The 18621-nt window shown below is 37.9% G+C and overlaps 2 protein-coding genes across 2 annotated transcripts in view; one reads left to right on the top strand and one right to left on the bottom strand.

Moving 5' to 3' along the window:
• Nucleotides 1-185, bottom strand: part of LOC134748466 (venom carboxylesterase-6) — a 39680-nt gene extending 39495 nt beyond the window's left edge. Inside the window, exon 1 of the mRNA XM_063683264.1 lies at nucleotides 9-185. Coding sequence (XP_063539334.1) covers nucleotides 9-137 — 129 coding nt within the window. The 5' untranslated portion in view covers nucleotides 138-185. The remainder of the gene's footprint in view (nucleotides 1-8) is intronic.
• Nucleotides 186-14893: 14708 nt separating this feature from the next.
• Nucleotides 14894-18562, top strand: LOC134748295 (uncharacterized). The gene is made up of 2 exons (XM_063683042.1): nucleotides 14894-15527; nucleotides 16060-18562. Exon 2 carries the CDS (start codon nucleotides 16454-16456, stop codon nucleotides 18398-18400), a length of 1947 nt encoding a protein of 648 aa, XP_063539112.1. The 5' UTR covers nucleotides 14894-15527; nucleotides 16060-16453; the 3' UTR covers nucleotides 18401-18562.
• Nucleotides 18563-18621: the final 59 nt, after the last annotated feature.

The raw sequence follows: 18621 nt of genomic DNA, 5'->3' as shown, positions 1-18621 counted from the left end.
TATATTACCTTCATACTGTTGAGGCTAGTCGCGGCGTTGGCAACCACGTCGCCAAGTGTTGCGGGCGGCAACGCCGCCACTGCGCCGCCCAGCGCCAGCGCGCACGCGCACAGTACCGCGCGCGAAAACACGCGCATCTTGCTGTAGCTTCACCAACTCCTAACTGTCTTTTTCTTCTGGTGTCCCAAATTTCTGCCGTTAACTTAATATCCTTTTCACTTTCTGACTGCTCTGTTTTCGTTACAAATTATACCTGCATACGAAATACGTTAGACGCACGAGTTGTTGCAAAACTGAGAATCAATTTTAAATTTGCGGTTTATAGGTAGAGCCTTAAATTATTATGCACTTTTAAAGAAAACTGCCAACTCACATTTAAGTATGATTAATGTATTGATTTTTTGTTAAGTATACCAGCCGGGCTAGCCCAGGAGCGACGCGACAGTATCTCGCCGACTACCCGTCTTCTACTAACTGTATGAATTAAAGGGGGACGGGTAGTCTATGTCGCGGCGAGATACTGTCGCGATGCTCGGCCTACAGTAAGCCTAGCCCAGGAGCGACGCGACAGTATCTCGCCCGCGAGATAGATACCGTTACAAAAACGCGCGAGGCCGAAGGAGTCTATCTCGCGGGTGAAATACATTTGCGCCGCTCCTGTGCTAGTGCTAGGTATACTGCCATATTTTTGTTTCCGAGTTTGCTAACAATTAGCCTCATGCATGAAGTTTATATTTGAACGAAATATGTTTTATTCGGATGTTTGTTACCGTTATATCATGTTACAAATGCATTTCCGTTTTTAAATTACCATTTAATTACTTAAAATTATAAATAAAAAGTACAAAAATTTGCCCGCGAAAAGCTAGCGAGCGAAACGCTCGAAACGCCACGTGACGTCACGCGTTCGACAGATTAGTGTCATTAGTAGCAAACGTCAGTTGGGCCGCCCAACGTGTGACGTCATCACGCTCTGTCGAATTCGCGCCAAAAATTATGAGCGTTTCAACCGCTCAAAAATTTTCAACATTTTAAATATTTTTTAATAAAATAATGTTAAGGTTTACAAAAGTATTTTTATCATTTCCGGTGTTCCAACGATATAAATTATGAATCCAACAATAAAAATAAATTCATGCATGGAGCTAATTGGGTAGCGTACCTACCCACACTAGCACTACCCACAGTAACATACCCACTAAAGTATGTTATAAATTACTTATTACTTATGTACATAGCGAAAGCTAGTACAGCCATTAAAACAGATTAGGTTTTTCATTGATATCAGCGGTTGTCCCCGGCTGATCGAATACAACGATAACTGTTTCCCAAGTAACACAAATTGAGCTGTTTATTCAGACGACTCGAGTTCGCCCGGTTTTTGCGGCGGGTGCGCAGTAGGCCGTGTTCAACGCTCTCGATATTGTTAAAACTGCACTTTCACCTTCGTTAGGAAAGGGGTCCGCGAGCCCGCTAGCCTAGCCTGTCCCCGTAAGCTTTAAACGAAATGAGACGACTCCAGTCTAGGTACATACTCTACATCTCATCAACAATGAAAAAGGGATTTTTTTTATGAATATTACAAAATTTACAAAACAAAGTGACCCGTTTTCATTTGTCGTTAAGTCAAGTACTTATTATAATTTCGATCGTCGATTATGACCAATCTTACCGATAAAATGGAGGTGCGGACGCAAGAATACCAATTTGTAAACCTAGTATTCGCGTTAAGGGTCATTTTTGGGGATCCGTACCCAAAGGGTAAAAACGGGACCCTATTACTAAGACTCCGCTGTCCGTCTGTCACCAGGCTGCATGTATCTCATGATTCTCATGAACCGTGATAGCTAATAGACAGTTGAAATTTTCACAGATGATGTATTTGTATATATATTTCTGTTACCGCTATAACAACAAATACTAAAAACAGAATAAAATAAATATTTAAGTGGGGCTCCCATACAACAAACGTGATTTTTTTGCCGTTTTTTGCGTGGTTTTTTTAATTTAGAGCCGTTAAATAACACCATAAAACTAAAATTGGTGATTAATTTGGAGATAGACGCCTATTCCTTTTCTGATCAAATCAGTCGAACTGATCATCCCGTCTGGACTCCACTTTACGATTGTAAAAAAACCGGCCAAGTGCGATTTGGACTCGCGCACGAAGGGTTCCGTACCATGGATGCCGATAACAGAGAGTTTATAGCGTAAATACAATAAATTAAATTTTAAAATAAGCACATTCCTATAGACCAGGGAATTTCAGAGTTTGGTGGCTCAACAACATTATGCGTTCACTAGAGTGGTGGGTGCATGAGTAGGTACAAGACACAGAGTATAGTAAGTATATAGAAAGTACAAGGTACAAGTTTCGTAAACGTTTTATAATGCGACCTTTACTTATATGTTAGATATAGGTAGTCTATAATAAAAGACGGTTGTAGAATACATTTACGTAGCGGGAAACCGCTGTCGATGTCGGTCGGTAGTCGGCGCGGAAGAAGGAACTCGACTAGATACGAAAGTAGGTATACCTAATCTTAGTGTACTTCGTGTTGTAACCACAGACTCAAGGAAGGCCAATAATCGTATAACCTCCAACTACGCAAATGTGTTATAAATCCGGGGATCAAATTATACTGGGAATGATTCTACAGTTCAATACAAAAATGTTTGTAAATATAAGAGACAGAGGCGGTTGAGATTGCTTGGTCTAACGCCTAGCAGTGGCGAGCTGGCGAGCGATAGTTACCGGTACTACCGGGTTCGGAACTTCTGGAAAACTTACATAATCTAAAGTTCAAACTCCTGCGTGTATATACGTACCTAAAATAATAGCATGATTTCTAAACAGTTACGTAAAGATACTAAGATTCTATCGATAAATTTAATAGGACTAAAATGTTGATTTCTAGTTGATTTACCCTCATTTTGAAGTTATAGTAGGTAGTTCAGATACTTAGGTGTACAGCAAAGATATTACGTAACTCCGTGTAATGTAAGATTTAGATAAGTGAAGTCTAAGAAAAAAACGTGCCTCGGAAATTTTAACACATGAGTGAAAGAACATGGGTCAAAGTCATATATCGTCCTAAAAAAACTTTTTTTTTGTATCAGATATAATTAGTCCATAGAAATGTTAGTAACAAACAAAACTTATTTCCTACGTTAGCAACTTACAGACTACTTAAAATATGTTATATACACCTCTTGACTCCATAGTCGGGCACTGTGACACCAGATTCAGGACACTGTTGGTACTCTCCTGCACGCGGCGCATCAGGGAAGCGGTTCTCTTGCGTATTATTGATATAAAGCTGTCCACGCGTGCCTCGGCGAACATACCTGATGCGCTACAAAAGCGTGGTAGCCCCAACAGTAACCTGAACCCGTAGTAATACTGGACGCGCAGAGCATTAAATGTTTTCTTAGTATAGTCAGTACACAGGCTCCACGTGTAAAAGGTTTGACAAAACGACTTAAATAATGTAGTTTTGACATCCCCATTACACCGTGCAAACCTACGGGCCAACATATTACAGCGAACGGTCAATGCTCTGCGCTCCCTTTCCATATGTCCATGTCGTCCTTGAGGTTATCGGTGACCCAGTGACCAAGGTACTTGAACCGAGTAGTCTTCGTGAGTGGAGTCCCGCATAGGAAGACGTCTGGTAACATGTCTAGGGACTTACTTCCTGCTTTAAAAACTAAAAGCTCACTCTTGCTGGTGTTGTACCTTAGTCCATGTGTCCCGGCATACTCCTCACATATCTTCAGCAGCTTGACAAGCGCACATCAGCACCATATCATCAGCATAACTGATATTGTTGACCATAGTACCGCCAATCGAGCATCCGATACCAGTGCTACTGAGCCCAGCGATCAGTTCGTCCATGTACAGGTTAAACAGCCTGGGTGAGGTAAGCCCACCCTGCCGTACACCACTCTTCAACCTGTACACGTCCGACTGCGCACCCGCCCATTTCACTAGGTTGGTTTGATGGCCATACCAATATCGGAGTAGGTCAACCACGTCCCTCGGTGTACTAGTGCACGTTTCCAGCTTACCCCAAAGAACTTCATAAGAGACTGTATCGAATGCCTTCGACAAATCCAAAAAGTACACTATCAAGCAACCCGTCAAGTACCTTAGCTGCTACTGTAGGCCGAGCACATGATTGACGCGACATTATCTCGCCGCGAGATAGATTACCCGTCTTTTACTAACTGTATGAATTAAAGGGGGACGGGTGGTCTATGTCGCGGCGAGATACTCTCGCGCCAATCATGTGCTAGCCCGGCAGTAGCCAAAGAAATTGGCCTGTAGTTGGATTTGTCAGAGGCATTCCCGGTCTTGTTTTTACAAATGGGTACAATTACAATCTTCATTAGGTCGGCCGGAAGATGACAGCGCGCGATGTCCCACCGCTCTTCCACGGATATCAAGAAGCCTAAATACCTAATGCAAAATGTCTAAACTAAACATTTTTTATGCGGAATTAATAAAATAGCTTATAGTTAGGTAAAATGGTACCTACTCCTATTAGTATACTCCTACCAGTAGTTAGTTAGTTAGTTTGTTTAAAATAGGCACATTGGATGTCGATTTGCGGAAAATGCCCAGCAAACTAACTAACTACTCCTAAAAAAATTATGTTGTTGGTACGCTATAATCGCTAATTCCTCTAAAGTACGTTAATTCCTCTAAATTTGGTCAACAGTAACTCTACGAATCTAGCGGCCCTAAGTTTAAATCTAGATATATAAGATAATAAGGCTGAGCGTACCTAGAATCTAGATAATCGTAAGCTAGGTACCTAATATATCCATGTATAAAATACACAGTCAATACGCTAGCACCTACATTTACTTATATAGTAATAACAAAGAGGATATGATAGGATAGAGCGGTACTGTCATAGTAAATTTTGTAACCACAGTAAATTCACTGCCATCTATCGACACACTTTAAAACTAAAAATGAAGATTTATAAAAATACGATAAAATGTATTTAAATATGGATAAATGATTTTTTTATTTGCAGTAATTATTTTTATATGATTTTGACCCATGTTCTTTCACTGATATACGTTAAAATTGTTAAACAACAAACGAAACCGTCAACGCCCTCTATACGAGAGTAGGCCAAAGGTAGTGGCGCCATCTGATCGAGAATCAAATTTTCTTGATTTTCGAGGCCCGTTTTTTTACTGTATTTATATCTATCTTTGGTAATAATAACTAGCTATGTATACTATAGTATACATAGGTTCTTAATATTCAGCTAGCAAATATAATAAACTTACTCGTACCTACTTGAAACCATGATCGTTACGTTTTTCAGCGTCTTTTAACAATTCTACCAATGCATTCTCATTTTGACTAGAATCGGATCAAGCTAACTCTGAATGGCATTGGCACCGACAAAGTGTAACAGTGTCATCAATGTCATCATTAATCATCAGTCATCATTGAATTTCTGAAATAAATAATAATTTAATTTAATTTAGTTAATGTCAAATTTCTATGAAAATACGACATTTATGACACTCCCTCACTTTCTTCTGTTCAAATCGGTGCAATGTTAGCTTAGAAGACCGAGTTTGAATCTTCTCAAATAATTTTTACGCCTGACCCTAAACTGTTAAACAAAAGCCAACGTCAACGTCGTCTTTTGTGCCATTGGTGGCCACGCGCTCAGACACATTGGCCACGCGCTCAGACACAATAATAAAATAAATAAATAATAAAAAATAAATAAAAATCGTTTATTTCAGATCTGCATTGATCCATAACGGTGTTAGTATAAAAAAACCTAAAAACTATGTTAAGTACTAAATTAATTAATAATAGTACAACTAAAAAATATTTATCTCTAAGTAAAAACTAAAAGCTAGGTATTTGGTTAGACGTGGCCACTCGGAGACCAGGAGCGCAGGTTGCAATGGGCGACCGCTTGCATAAAAGAAACAATGGCTTTTGTTTAACAGATTATGGTCTTAGACGTAAAAATAATTTGAGAAGATTCAAACTATAGACCATGATAAGTCTGTAACGATTTTAATAGCACACGCAGTGAAAGTGATATTTAAACGTCATAATTTCATAGAAGTTTGACGTTTAAAATAACACTTGCACTGGTGTGTGCTATCAAAATCGTTGCAGTAATTTCTTGGTCTAACTCTACTTAATTGTCAAAGGCGCGACTACACTCCGTCCGCACTCACGCGGATTTTCCGCATTTACATCACACATCACTCATGTTCGATAATGTTTGATTGCGCTTATTTGGAATTCTATGTAATAAGTTTAATTACCAACTCACTACCTACCGAGTATGTTTGTTATTTTGTAATTAAAAATAACCGGTCTCTTTTTTTATGTTTGGCACCCAGTAGCCGATTACACAAGCCGATTATTTTATCTAAAACTATTGCATTTTTTTCATACATTCTTTTTTTTTTAATCTTTATTAAAGGGCTTTTTCGAGTGAACGAATATGTCGCCCCAATATTCATACATTCATAATAGATTCAGTGCAACATGAACAACATCGGCATTATGTACCTTATTAGTAAAAGAATTCGACTAAGTACATTACATAATTTCACCTATTAACCGCCTATTAAAATTGAAATGATTTGTTCTCAGTTGCACAACACTCACTAAAAAGTTCTTTATGGACCTACAGTAAATTGAAAAGGTGTCCACACGGGTTATGGGAGGCTTGACCGGCCGGGTGTCGGGTCGGGTACACGGATACAAGCGCGCGCGCCGCGTCGTACAGTTCGATCCACTAGCCGCGCATGCGCGCCGGCGCGGGCGCGACGTCTCCGCCCGGTTACCCAACACACCACCACCACCGGACTGTTATTCAATGCTTGTGTCTTTGTATGAAAACATGAACATTGTTTTTATCTAGGTATATATATATATACATATACCTATATATATATATATATATATATATACATATACCTATATATATATATATAGCCGCCTGCCCTACACCATCCTACACGTATGAAGGTAGAGTGGAGACGATTTTTTTTTCGTTTCAACACTTTTAACTCTGCTAGTATGTGGTGTTGTTAGATAGGTCTTTCAAAATGAATAAGGGTAGGCGAAAACCAGTTTTTGGTCAAGTGAAGATTTTAGAAAATATACGCTGTAAAAGAAAAAAAATTGTTCCTCTAACTTTTCAACTATGTGTCCAAAAAATATGAAAAAAATAGTAAAAGTTGAGCTTGATAGGGAAATTCAACAGCAACTATAGCGATCATGATCGGTTAAGCCGATTTTGAGTTATCGCAATAAGCCTTCTCTGCCTTCTTAGTGAAAAAACGTAAGTACCTACTTATAAAGTGCTGTGAAGGTACTCCCTTTTGCTTGTTTCATAATGTGCATGAAACATATTAATATTTAGATATTCAAAGGAGCTCAAGTTCAAGGGCTGCCTTGAACTATTGTGACGGACGGGTATTAACTACGGTACCCTACACTGAGCATGGCCCGACATGCTCTTGGGCGGTTTTTTAAAATTCATCCTCTAAACATTAACTAATATATTTAATTTCTTCTTCCTCTATAGTGATGAAAGGGCGGTTGAAAAGTTTCTACCGGGAACGAAATTTTTATTCAAGTAGGTAACAGACAGGACTTGAAAGTTCACAGAAAGACACTACTATGCAGAAACCAAAGAAAAATTATTTAAATGGTTTCAAAAATTCATCCCCTGAAAAGGTTGAAACTAGAAAGTTTGTATCGAAAACAATTAAATACCCAGTTGTTTGTTTACCTAACCTCTTCTGAGTCTCGTGCTAATGATGATACCCGAGCAAGCGAAAGATTCCAAAATTGAACCACGAGCGTAGCTAGTTGTTCCAAAAGTCTAATCTTGAGCGCTGATCACCGCTTAAAAGTCAATTCTACCAGCCAACACGAGAAAACAACTGAAAATTTGCATCAAATTACTTTCTTACTCTTGTGGATAAAATGCAACTTTCTCATCAGTTTTTGAAGAATAAAGAAAGCTGTTATGAGCGGATATGATACCTAGTTATTTGTTTTATCAAGGCAGCAAAGTTATTGTTTACTCCTCGTACTAATATTGAGACCCAAGCTAGTGAAAGATTCTAAAATTAAAACACGAGTGTAACAAGTGGTTTAAAAGTGGAATCTTAAGCGTTGCAAGGGTTTCAAGGCACCAGAGGACAAACTTTGCTAACGAGCGAAATACTTATTTATTATCACTACTGTGAGGAGAATTTTAGCTTTAAAAACAGTACAAATATATAATGCAAATTAATGCCACGAAATTGACGAAATATTTATCTTTCAAAATCATCACATCACTCAAAAGTCCATCACTATTCATCCTACCAAATAACGAGAGAAAATAAATCATGCATCGAAATACTTTGCAACCTAAATTAAATTCAACTTAATAACCCACTTACCTCAGACTGCCCACTTAAGAAAAGAAAAGCCTACACTAGCAATGCCTACAGCTAAGCTACAGGTATCGAAGATAACTTTGCTCGAGTTAAACATCCGGCGCCTAATATTGTAACTAGCTTAGCTATATCCAAAGAGTATATAACCACTACGTTGTAGCTATATCTATATCGTACTAATGAATTCCCACTAGGTACCACCAAGTTGTTACCAGTGGTAACTACTGGGAATAAAAAATCAGAGTAGTTACCACCAAGCCAAGTTGGTGGTAACTACTGGGAATTCTTATTCCCAGTAGTTACCGCCAAAATTTGGTTAGCGTTCAATACTAATAAAAACAGTATAAATATAGAGTACTTAATCAATAGGTAATTATAAGTCGTTTAGTGTTTCAATAAACTGCCTTAAAAGTGATCAAAAATAGTGGGTGTTTGACTGATTTGTTTAATCGTTCGTATAACGTCAAAATTAAACGAATGAACAAACAAAGCAGTCAAAAACCGACTATTTTTGATCACTTATTATTGAAAGGGACCTTATTGTCGATGGCGCTTACGCCATTATCAACGATGCTCCTTTATAAATACAATACAACGTTGCAGTGCGGCGTACGCGACGCGCCCTCGATAAAATTCAATTTACAATTATATATTATAATATAAATTTGCCGGGACAACTCGAGGAAGATGATGATATTATAATATAAATTTTATCCAAACGTTAATTTCTCCTTAACAATTTAAGTTTTTGCACTTGCACCGGTAAAACAGTTTTAATATTTTTGATCACTTTTAAGGCAGTTTACTGAAACACTAATCGATATAATTATTTATTAAATCACTATATTTATACTATACTATTTCTACTGTTTACTGGGAAAAAAAAACCAACTTTGGTAACAGTGGTAACTACTGGGAATTATTTTTTCCAGCAGTTACCACTGGTAAAAGGTGAAAAAAAAAACCAGTAGTTACCAGTAACAACTTGGTGGTAACTACTGAGAATAATCCTGCATAACCAATGCATCAAGCGCCCTCCAGAATATGTGCGTGAATCGCGGAGCGAACAATCGAACATATCTACTTGGCATTTTTACATGAATCTAGATTTTGACAGTTGTATTTATGTTTTTACGCATGGATAGATATAGATAGATAGATAGATTTTTATTCGGTATTAATCATACATTGGAGACTATACTATAAAGGAGCCAAATCTCTATGTATGAAAAGTGTCCATCAAAAAACAGTAATTAGGCGGCGCCACCATACACCGAAATACTACCAAAAACATAGACCAAAAACAACCTACGTAATTTGGTCGGGTTATTTGTTGCCTTATATCATAGAGTAATTGCTCAGAATAATGACTAAAGCAAAGAAGCCGGGCAAAAATAAAAGCTTGGTAAAAGATATCGTATTCACAACACGTTATTACTTTTTGTCTATAAGTGAGTGAGACAACAATCCGCAAATTCTTTCGTCTTTCAGTATTGTCATAAGATAAACTGAGGGAAATGTCAAATGGTCCTATGTGGTTCTATAATATAATCCAGCCAAATAAAATATATGTTCGTTATTTCACAGGTAGGTGTCAACTGTAACAACTTGACATATATAGTCGTATTATTTTAGTTGAAATATTTCGGGATGTTTCAGCGGTCATCTTGGTTTATTTTAATTATATTTTTGCTATTCCTGAAAGATTGTTGGAAAACGTGCTGAGTTTTTATTTGTAATGGTTTGAAGTTCCCTTTGTGATAATGTCTTGTGTGATGAGGGCTGTAAATCGCATACAGGAAGAAAAGAAAATACGCACGAACCGATAACCTTTAATCGGTGAGTTTTGTTCAATTTTGAAGAAATTTATTTATAGGACCTGACCCTAAACATAGAAATCGATATGTTGTTTATGTAATTATTACTTGCATTCAAGTCTATATAGATTTTTGCATATATTTTCGAACTTTTCTGCTAAGTATGAAAGGTTATTTTTTTGGCATAGTGATGTATCGACCTCAGATCAATAACCTATCGACATTTACAGCTTTCTTATAGTTTGGCCCAGGACTGTCTCATTTTAATTGATGAGTACAGTCAAGGGCATAAATATATATACATTCCCAGTCTCAAAAATATGTGTACGCTCAGACAATAAAATCGTGTTCACATATTTTTAAGCCATTTGTCTGGATCGATATTTTTGCCTTCGACTGTACCTATAGTTTTCTTTGTTCTTACTTACTGACAGATTGTGTTTGCCAGACTATAGTTTAATACTAAAAACCGGTCAAGTGCGGGTCGGACGCGCGCACCAAGGGGACCGTACTTTTTAGTATTTGTTGTTATAGCGGCAACAGAAATACATCATCTGTGAAAATTTCAACTGTCTAGCTATCACGGTTCATGAGATACAGCCTGGTGACAGACAGACGGACAGCGAAGTATTAGTAATAGGGTCCCGTTTTTACCCTTTGGGTACGGAACCCTAATAAAAAAGACATTAATGATCATTGATGAATGTTCCTTTTATTAATATTGTTGGTCACAAAACTCAACTTTTTATTTCAGATTTCCAAAGGACGAGGAATAGGGGATATTACTGCAATGTTCTGCCACCAGAGTGCAGCACTACCTTTTTTAGTGCACCGTAGAGTAACTTATTCATACTGTACCTTTAACAGGTTTTTGACAAGTTTTCAGGGGACCTACCGTAAAACTCGAATCCGAAATTTCGTTATCTAGCTGCCTCTTTATCGCTCGAATTCGCAAGAGTGACAGAGATGTTAGATAACGAAAGTTCGATTTTCTTGTTTCGCGATAGACCCTCAGATTGTGATAGTGGCGCCACCTACGCCGAGTTTTTTATTATTATTTCCTATTTGGTACAGTCAGCTGCAGAGAAAAGGTACCCAACGTCCATACCAATTTACAGAACTATGTATGCAGGGGGGTGCCTTTTCTCTGCAGCTGACTGTACATGACTAGAAACTATACTTAGTCTTTTAACATTAGAAAAAACGGTAAACCATTTCCACGTGTCTTTTTATTGACAATTTTTTTTATAAATATAACAATATTTTACTTATGAAAGCAAAAGTATGTAAATGATCGTATATTATATTTGTTGTGACTTATTTTCAAAGTGTTTTTCGATAAAACGACACGTTAAGATCGCTCGCCTTCTTTCTAATGATAAAAAAACGAGAGGTATAGTTAGACGGTTCTGAGTGGTAGACTGCAAATGAGATGAAAGCTATATTAGGTACATGCATTAATCCTCATATCAGGCGGCTCTTTGATTCCAAGGATTGCATAATTTTTATACTTTTTAATGATTTTTAGAATATGAAAATTATAAAAAGTGTAAAAGTTATGCAATCCTTGTATTCCACGCATTTCATTTCATTTCATTTCAACGAGCCGCCTGCTACAGATTCCTTGAAATTGCCGCGTTTTTTCAGGTTCAACTTTCATTAGCCAGACTATTATCAATTTGCCAATTTCGTGATTATTATTTTACACGGCACATAAACTTATGCATAATTTATCGATATAAAAAGTCGACACAGTTACATCCCTAGCAAATTATCAAACTTATGACACCGTACGTAAATGAGAAATAACAAGCATATATGCATCTCTTTTCGGCACATTATCTAATTCGTAAGGAAGTAAAGTACGGGTATACATATTTGCGAAGCATTTTTGCCCGACTTCTATGCTTTAGTCATTATTCTGAGAGTAATTGCTTATATGGTTCAGGTTATTTATACTCATGTCCCAGAGCCTAACTAGCGCCACCGGAGACATTAGGAACTATTATTTAAAGCTGAAAGCGGTCACTTTTGCAACAATTCTGCCATAAGAGATTGGCATCCTTTCTATACCATCCATATTTTACGTCTTTGACGACTTTGACGTCATTGTCCACATTCAATGAGGGCTAACGCGTATGAATTCGCCCTAGTGTAGATGGTGGTCTTTTCCATCATGGAGACTATATAAAGGAGCCAAATCTCTATGTATGAAAAGTGTCCATCAAAAAACAGTAATTAGGCGGCGCCACCATACACCGAAATACTACCAAAAACAACCTACGTAATTTGGTCGGGTTATTTGTTGCCTTATATGGTTCATGTTATACTCATGTCTCAGAGCCTAACTAGCGCCACCGGAGAGAACTATCATTTAATTTATCATTTCCTCCCGCGTACGCTTCGGCTGTGGAATGAGCTCCCTGCCGAGGTTTTCCCGAGGGGCTACAGTATGGGGTTCTTCAAAAAAGGAGTGTACAGGTTTTTAAAGGGTCGGCAACGCGCGTGTAATATCTCTGGTGTTGCAGGCGTTCATAGGCTACGGTAACTGCTTACCATCAGGCGGGCCGTATGCTTGATTGCCACCGACGTGGTATAAAAAAAAAAAAAAAAAAAAAAACTGAAAGCGGTCACTTGCAACAATTCTGCCATAAGAGATTGCGATCCTTTCTATACCATCCATATTTTCCATACTTCGAAATGTCACTTGTGTGAAAAAAAAGCGCGGGAAACGTGAAACGTGGCGGTCAAGTTTTAGGTTTCTTGTAAATTTAATTTCAATTTTAATAGTGTAGATCAGGGAATCGGTAATTTGTATATAATTTTTCTCATAGTTTGTATATATTATTGTATTTGTATATATAATTAGTGTGATTTCGTCGTAGTTGGTAAGTTTTCTTGTATATATGTAATGGGGGACGACGACCCCCCCGACCCTGGAGGTGAAAACCTCCAGGTCGGAAGTAATGTCACAATAGATTCGGCCATGGACACGGACACTTCTGTAGGTAGCAGGAGTGAACGTAAAAGAAATAAGAGTCAGAGTCACAAACGATGCAAAACATGTAATAAAAAAAGAAGGAAAAATGATGGCGGGGATTATTCGTGCGATTGTCAGGAGAACATACAAGACACCCAAGCTCCTTCAAAGTCTAACATTCAGTCTACCATAAACTCTTCGGATAAAGTAAATACAAATAAGGACACTACTAGCACCAAGGTTGGCAGGAATTTATTTTCATCTTTAGATGTTGCTCCCTTTACGGTACACGTTCAACTTAAACAAACTGATGCAAAATCATCTCTGCACCCGGTGTCCTTTGGGAAATTTTTAGTCAAAAAAGGCTTCAAAAACATTATTAATGGAAGTGTTAAGCGCATTGGTAGGACACGTATAGCAATGTCGTTTTCAAATTACGTCGATGCGAACTTATTTGTTACTGATACGTGTCTTGATTTAGAAAATTTTACTGCATACATTCCGTCGTTTTCCGTGACCCGTATGGGCTTGGTTCGCGGTATTCCTGCACAGTGGTCGGAGGAGGAAATTGTTTCCAATATTTCCGTACCTATGGGGTGTGGAAAAGTTTTAAAAGTACGACGTTTGAACCACAGAGTTGTGGTTAATGGTTCTGTTACCTGGCAACCTTCAGAGACAGTCGTTTTGACATTTGACGGTCAAGTATTACCCAAACGAGTCTTTTCATGCTACAACTCTCTTGCCGTCGAATTGTACATTTTTCCGACCATTCAATGTTTTTTATGCTGTAAATTTGGACATACTAAAAATAACTGTCGTTCGAAGCCCAAATGTTTTAAGTGCGGGGAAATGCATCCTGGAAATACCTGTGTAGTGGAGGAGGAGGATGCCATTTGCTGTTTATGCAATGGCTTTCACTTCGCCACAAACAGGTCATGCCCAGAACATGTAAGGCAAAAAGAAATCAAAGTTAGTATGGCAAATAACTGCATCTCTTATGGAGAAGCCGTTAAACTGCACCCAGCCATATCAAAATCGTTTGCAGACATGGTTAAGTCACAAGTGTCACAACCACATACTCAATCAGATTTACCTCGTATCAGTGTGCAAAGTTCAGTTCCAGGTACTAGTTCGAATGTGCGCCCTCTTAGCCATGGCAGCAGAAAAACTGTTTTTTTGAAACCTCGTCCTACTGTTAAAAAGACTACCCATGGCTATGATGTGGCTGCACATCGGGCCATTATAAATGAATACTCTATCCCTTCTTCTCCAAACGGTTGTGCTTTACGCCAGGAAACAGAAAAGGAAGATCGACTAGTAATCGCCGAGTCTATCGAGGCCCTAAGAACTCTTTTGTCCACACCAAACCTTACTTTACCGTCCCACGTTGCCCCTATGATTGACTCTCTTACATTTGCAATTAAAAATAATGGACAATATAATCCAATGGAATTGCAGAAGCATAATCAATAAAAAACATGATTTCATTCATTTATTAAATAAATTTAATCCATGTGTTTTTGCCCTGTCTGAGACATGGCTCAAGCCTGGAGCTCTTCTAAGAGCTACTGGCTATTCATGCCTCAGAGAGGACCGTCCTGATGGGTGGGGTGGAGTAGCTTTACTCATCAGGAATTCTGAATCATTCTCATCTCTTCATCTCCCATCTCATAGTGATGATTTTTCAATTGTTGCTGCCATTGTAAATAACATCTGCATTCTCTCTGTATATATTCCTCATCAATCATCTTCTATTTTTAACGAATTAGAACAAATCATCACTTCTTTACCTAGGCCCTTGTTGATTCTAGGAGATTTCAATTCACACCATCAGTTTTGGGGCAGTTCAGCATCCAACTATAATGGACATCGTGTTTTAAAAATTCTAGATGATTACAATCTATGTGTCCTAAATACTGGCTCTCCGACTCGCCGTACAGCGCCTACAGAATCTCCCAGTGCTGTTGATCTATCCATTTGCTCCGCTGAACTGGCTTCCTCTTTCATCTGGCAAACTCTAGATTCTACATTTGGTAGTGATCATTTTCCAATTATAGTCTCATTTCCTTCAACAAAACGACCACCTTCGAAACCTAGCCCTAGGCTTAAGTACAATTTATGTAATGCTGACTGGAAAAATTTCAAAAGCTGTGTAGAGAAGAAATTGTTGTTTTTGCCAAGTTTAGATGATACTGACGTAGTTGGCTGCTCGGTTGCTTTGGCCCGGGTGATCACAGAAACAGCTGATGATGTTTTTCCTGTAAAAAATAGTGTTATTAATAAAATTCCATCTCCTCCTTGGTGGGATCAGGATTGTTCCCAAGCCATTAAAAAACGAAAAGAGGCTGAAAGACTTTACCGTCATTCTATGACAACTGAAAACTTTGAATCGTACATGCAGGTTGCGCGTGATACTAAGAAATTGTTGCGTAGGAAGAAATATGAAGGTTGGAGACGATTTTGTGCGTCTCTCAATCCTAATGTAAAACCTTCCATAGTATGGAACAACATCAAAAGGTTCAGACATGCATTCAACGAACCCTCAAGCCGCACATTGCCCCCTAATCTTGCACAACAATTTATAGACAGACTAGCTCCTTCATCTGTTCCTGAAGAGTATGTGTTCCAACCTGCAACCTTTTTATATGATCCTTGCTTAGATTCCACCTTTAATGGCCCTTTTAAAATGGAAGAATTAAAGGGTGTATTAAGCAATTTAAAAGATAGTGCTCCTGGTGAAGATGGAGTGCCTTACTCATTTTTAGTAAATGCCAGCGATGGCATACTTTCTTATTATTTAAGCATAGTAAATTTGGTTATTCAGTCCGGTATAGTACCAGATTCATGGAGATCCCAAGTAGTTATTCCTATTTTAAAACCCAATAAACCAGCATCAGATGTTTCTTCCTATCGCCCTATTGCCCTCTCCTCAGTATTTGCAAAAGTAGCCGAACACTTAATTAAAAACAGGTTAGAATTTTTTGTTGAAAAGAATCAATTACTATCTCATAGTCAGTTTGGGTTCCGAAAAGGTAGATCTACCTATGATAGTTTGTCAATATTAATTGCAGACATACGATTGGCATTTTCTAAAAATGAGTCAATAGTAGCTGCTTTTCTTGATATAAGTGCTGCTTATGATAATGTTTTGGTTTCAGTGTTACAAGATAAGCTTCTCAAGTTAGGCATTCCAGAAATGTTGAGTAACTTTGTAATAAACCTTTTATCTGAACGGTCCATTAGTCTTCTTATCGATGACAACAATAAAATTTCTCGTTTAGTGTGGAGAGGATTACCACAAGGATCTGTATTAAGTCCATTGTTATACAATATCTATACATCTGATTTAGAGGCATCGCTAAATGGTACAGTTAGTGTCTTACAGTATGCTGATGATTTATTACTTTATTCATCAAATCTTTCTCCTGAACAGGCCAGTAGATCAGTCACTAGTTCCTTAGGTTTCCTGAAGTCATGGTTAGATTCTAATGGTTTAGAACTTTCTGTTCCTAAAAGTGTTGTGGTTTTATTTACTAGAAAACTGTTTCCTCCTCCAATCAAAGTGCAATTTGATAACTACTCCATTTCAGTAAAAGTTAAAACTAAATTCCTTGGTGTCATTTTAGACAGTAAATTAACAGGTCTCCCACATTGTGAGTACATAGTTTCTAAATGTGAAAAAAATATTAATATTCTTAGGTGTGTTTCTGGTGTTTGGTGGGGTTCACATCCCTTTTGCATGAAACTAATGTACAATGCTTTAATAAGAAGTATTTTAGATTATGGGACATTTTTGCTAGAGCCAGGTTATGTCGCTGGCTTCCAAAAACTAGATCGTATTCAGTCTAAAGCCCTTAGAATCATTTGTGGTGCCATGAATTCTAGTCCTATCAATGCTATGCAAGTTGAGTGTGCAGAGCCTCCGTTACATTTACGACGCCAATATCTTTGTGATAGATTTCTTTTCCGTTGCTCCCAATTCTCTAATCATCAACTCTGGAGAATCTTGTCTAACCTCCTTCTTCAAATAACTACTTCCAACTATTGGACACACAAGAGTCCTCCTTGTTTAATCAAAAGTTTTCAAAAATTTAAATCTATTTCAGCTCCCACTGTTAGCTCTTCTACACTTCCCATTTTTCAGCATGAATATGAGTCTCTTACACTAGTTCCTCCAGTTCTCCTGAATATAGGTATTTCAAAGAATGATATAGAACAAAACCAACAATTTCTGGGTTTTATTGGCACTGATTGTCAGGATGCTAACCATATGTATACCGATGCTTCTAAGATGTCCGTCAGTGGTTGTGTTGGTATTGGAGTACTTCATATTCAATCCAATATTTACCAAAAGATAAAGTTGCCTCCCGAATCCTCTGTGTACAGTGGTGAGTGCTTTGGAATCCTGAAAGCATTAGAGTTTATCATCATTATGCATCTTAAAAAAACAATTATATTTTCGGATTCTTTAAGTTCTCTTCAAGCAATATCTAAAATTCCTTTTAAATCTAAATCCAACAACCCAATTATATATCAAATTCGTAGCCTATTGTTAAAATGTCATCTTAAAGGGTATTCCGTCTCCATTGCTTGGATTCCTGGTCATAGAGGGATTAAAGGCAATGAAAGAGTTGATGAATTAGCTCGAGATGCCATTATCTGTGGAGACATGTTTCCATTTAAAAATGTTGCTGAAGACCTATTAGCTCTACCCAAATTATTCCTACGAAAGGAGTGGACGAAACAGTGGACATCTGGTACAGGTACTGCTTCTGCGTTACACTATCGGAGCATTCAATCATCAATTCCTATCAAACCATGGTTTGCTAAAATCTCTTTGTCAAAACCGGCTACCAGTATGTTAATCCGAATGAGGTTGGGTCACGTATGTACTCCACAACACCTGAAACTGCAAAATCGTGTGGCCAGCTCCGCATGTATTTGTGGAGCTGATCCCGCTGATCTTAACCATATATTTTTTGCATGTAGCCTAAATGATTGTTCTTCATTATTAAGACAGCTGTCAGATCTAAAAGTTCCGTTTCCCACATCCATTACATCACTCCTGCATATTAATGATTCCTCTCCAGATATATTTAAAGTATTATATTCATTCCTATCACGTCATAATATAAAACTTTAATTTATACTTTACCTTTCCCTGATCCATCCAAAATTCCGTCTCATCCGTTATAATGTAATCCTTTAATTCCGTTTCCCCGTTTTACTCGTTTGGCTGAATGCGCCAGGAGCGCGATGCCATTAATAATAAAAAAAAAAAAAAAAAATGTCACTTGTCACTTCAATGACTGACAGCTGTTCTTTAGTCTTTTGGACCACCATCAACAGAGGCGCCAACTGGTG

The sequence above is a fragment of the Cydia strobilella genome, chromosome 16 (assembly GCF_947568885.1).
Source record: "Cydia strobilella chromosome 16, ilCydStro3.1, whole genome shotgun sequence".
Taxonomy (NCBI): domain Eukaryota; kingdom Metazoa; phylum Arthropoda; class Insecta; order Lepidoptera; family Tortricidae; genus Cydia; species Cydia strobilella.
The sequence above is the reverse complement of the archived record's forward strand: the minus strand, read 5'-3'. Positions and strand labels throughout refer to the sequence as shown.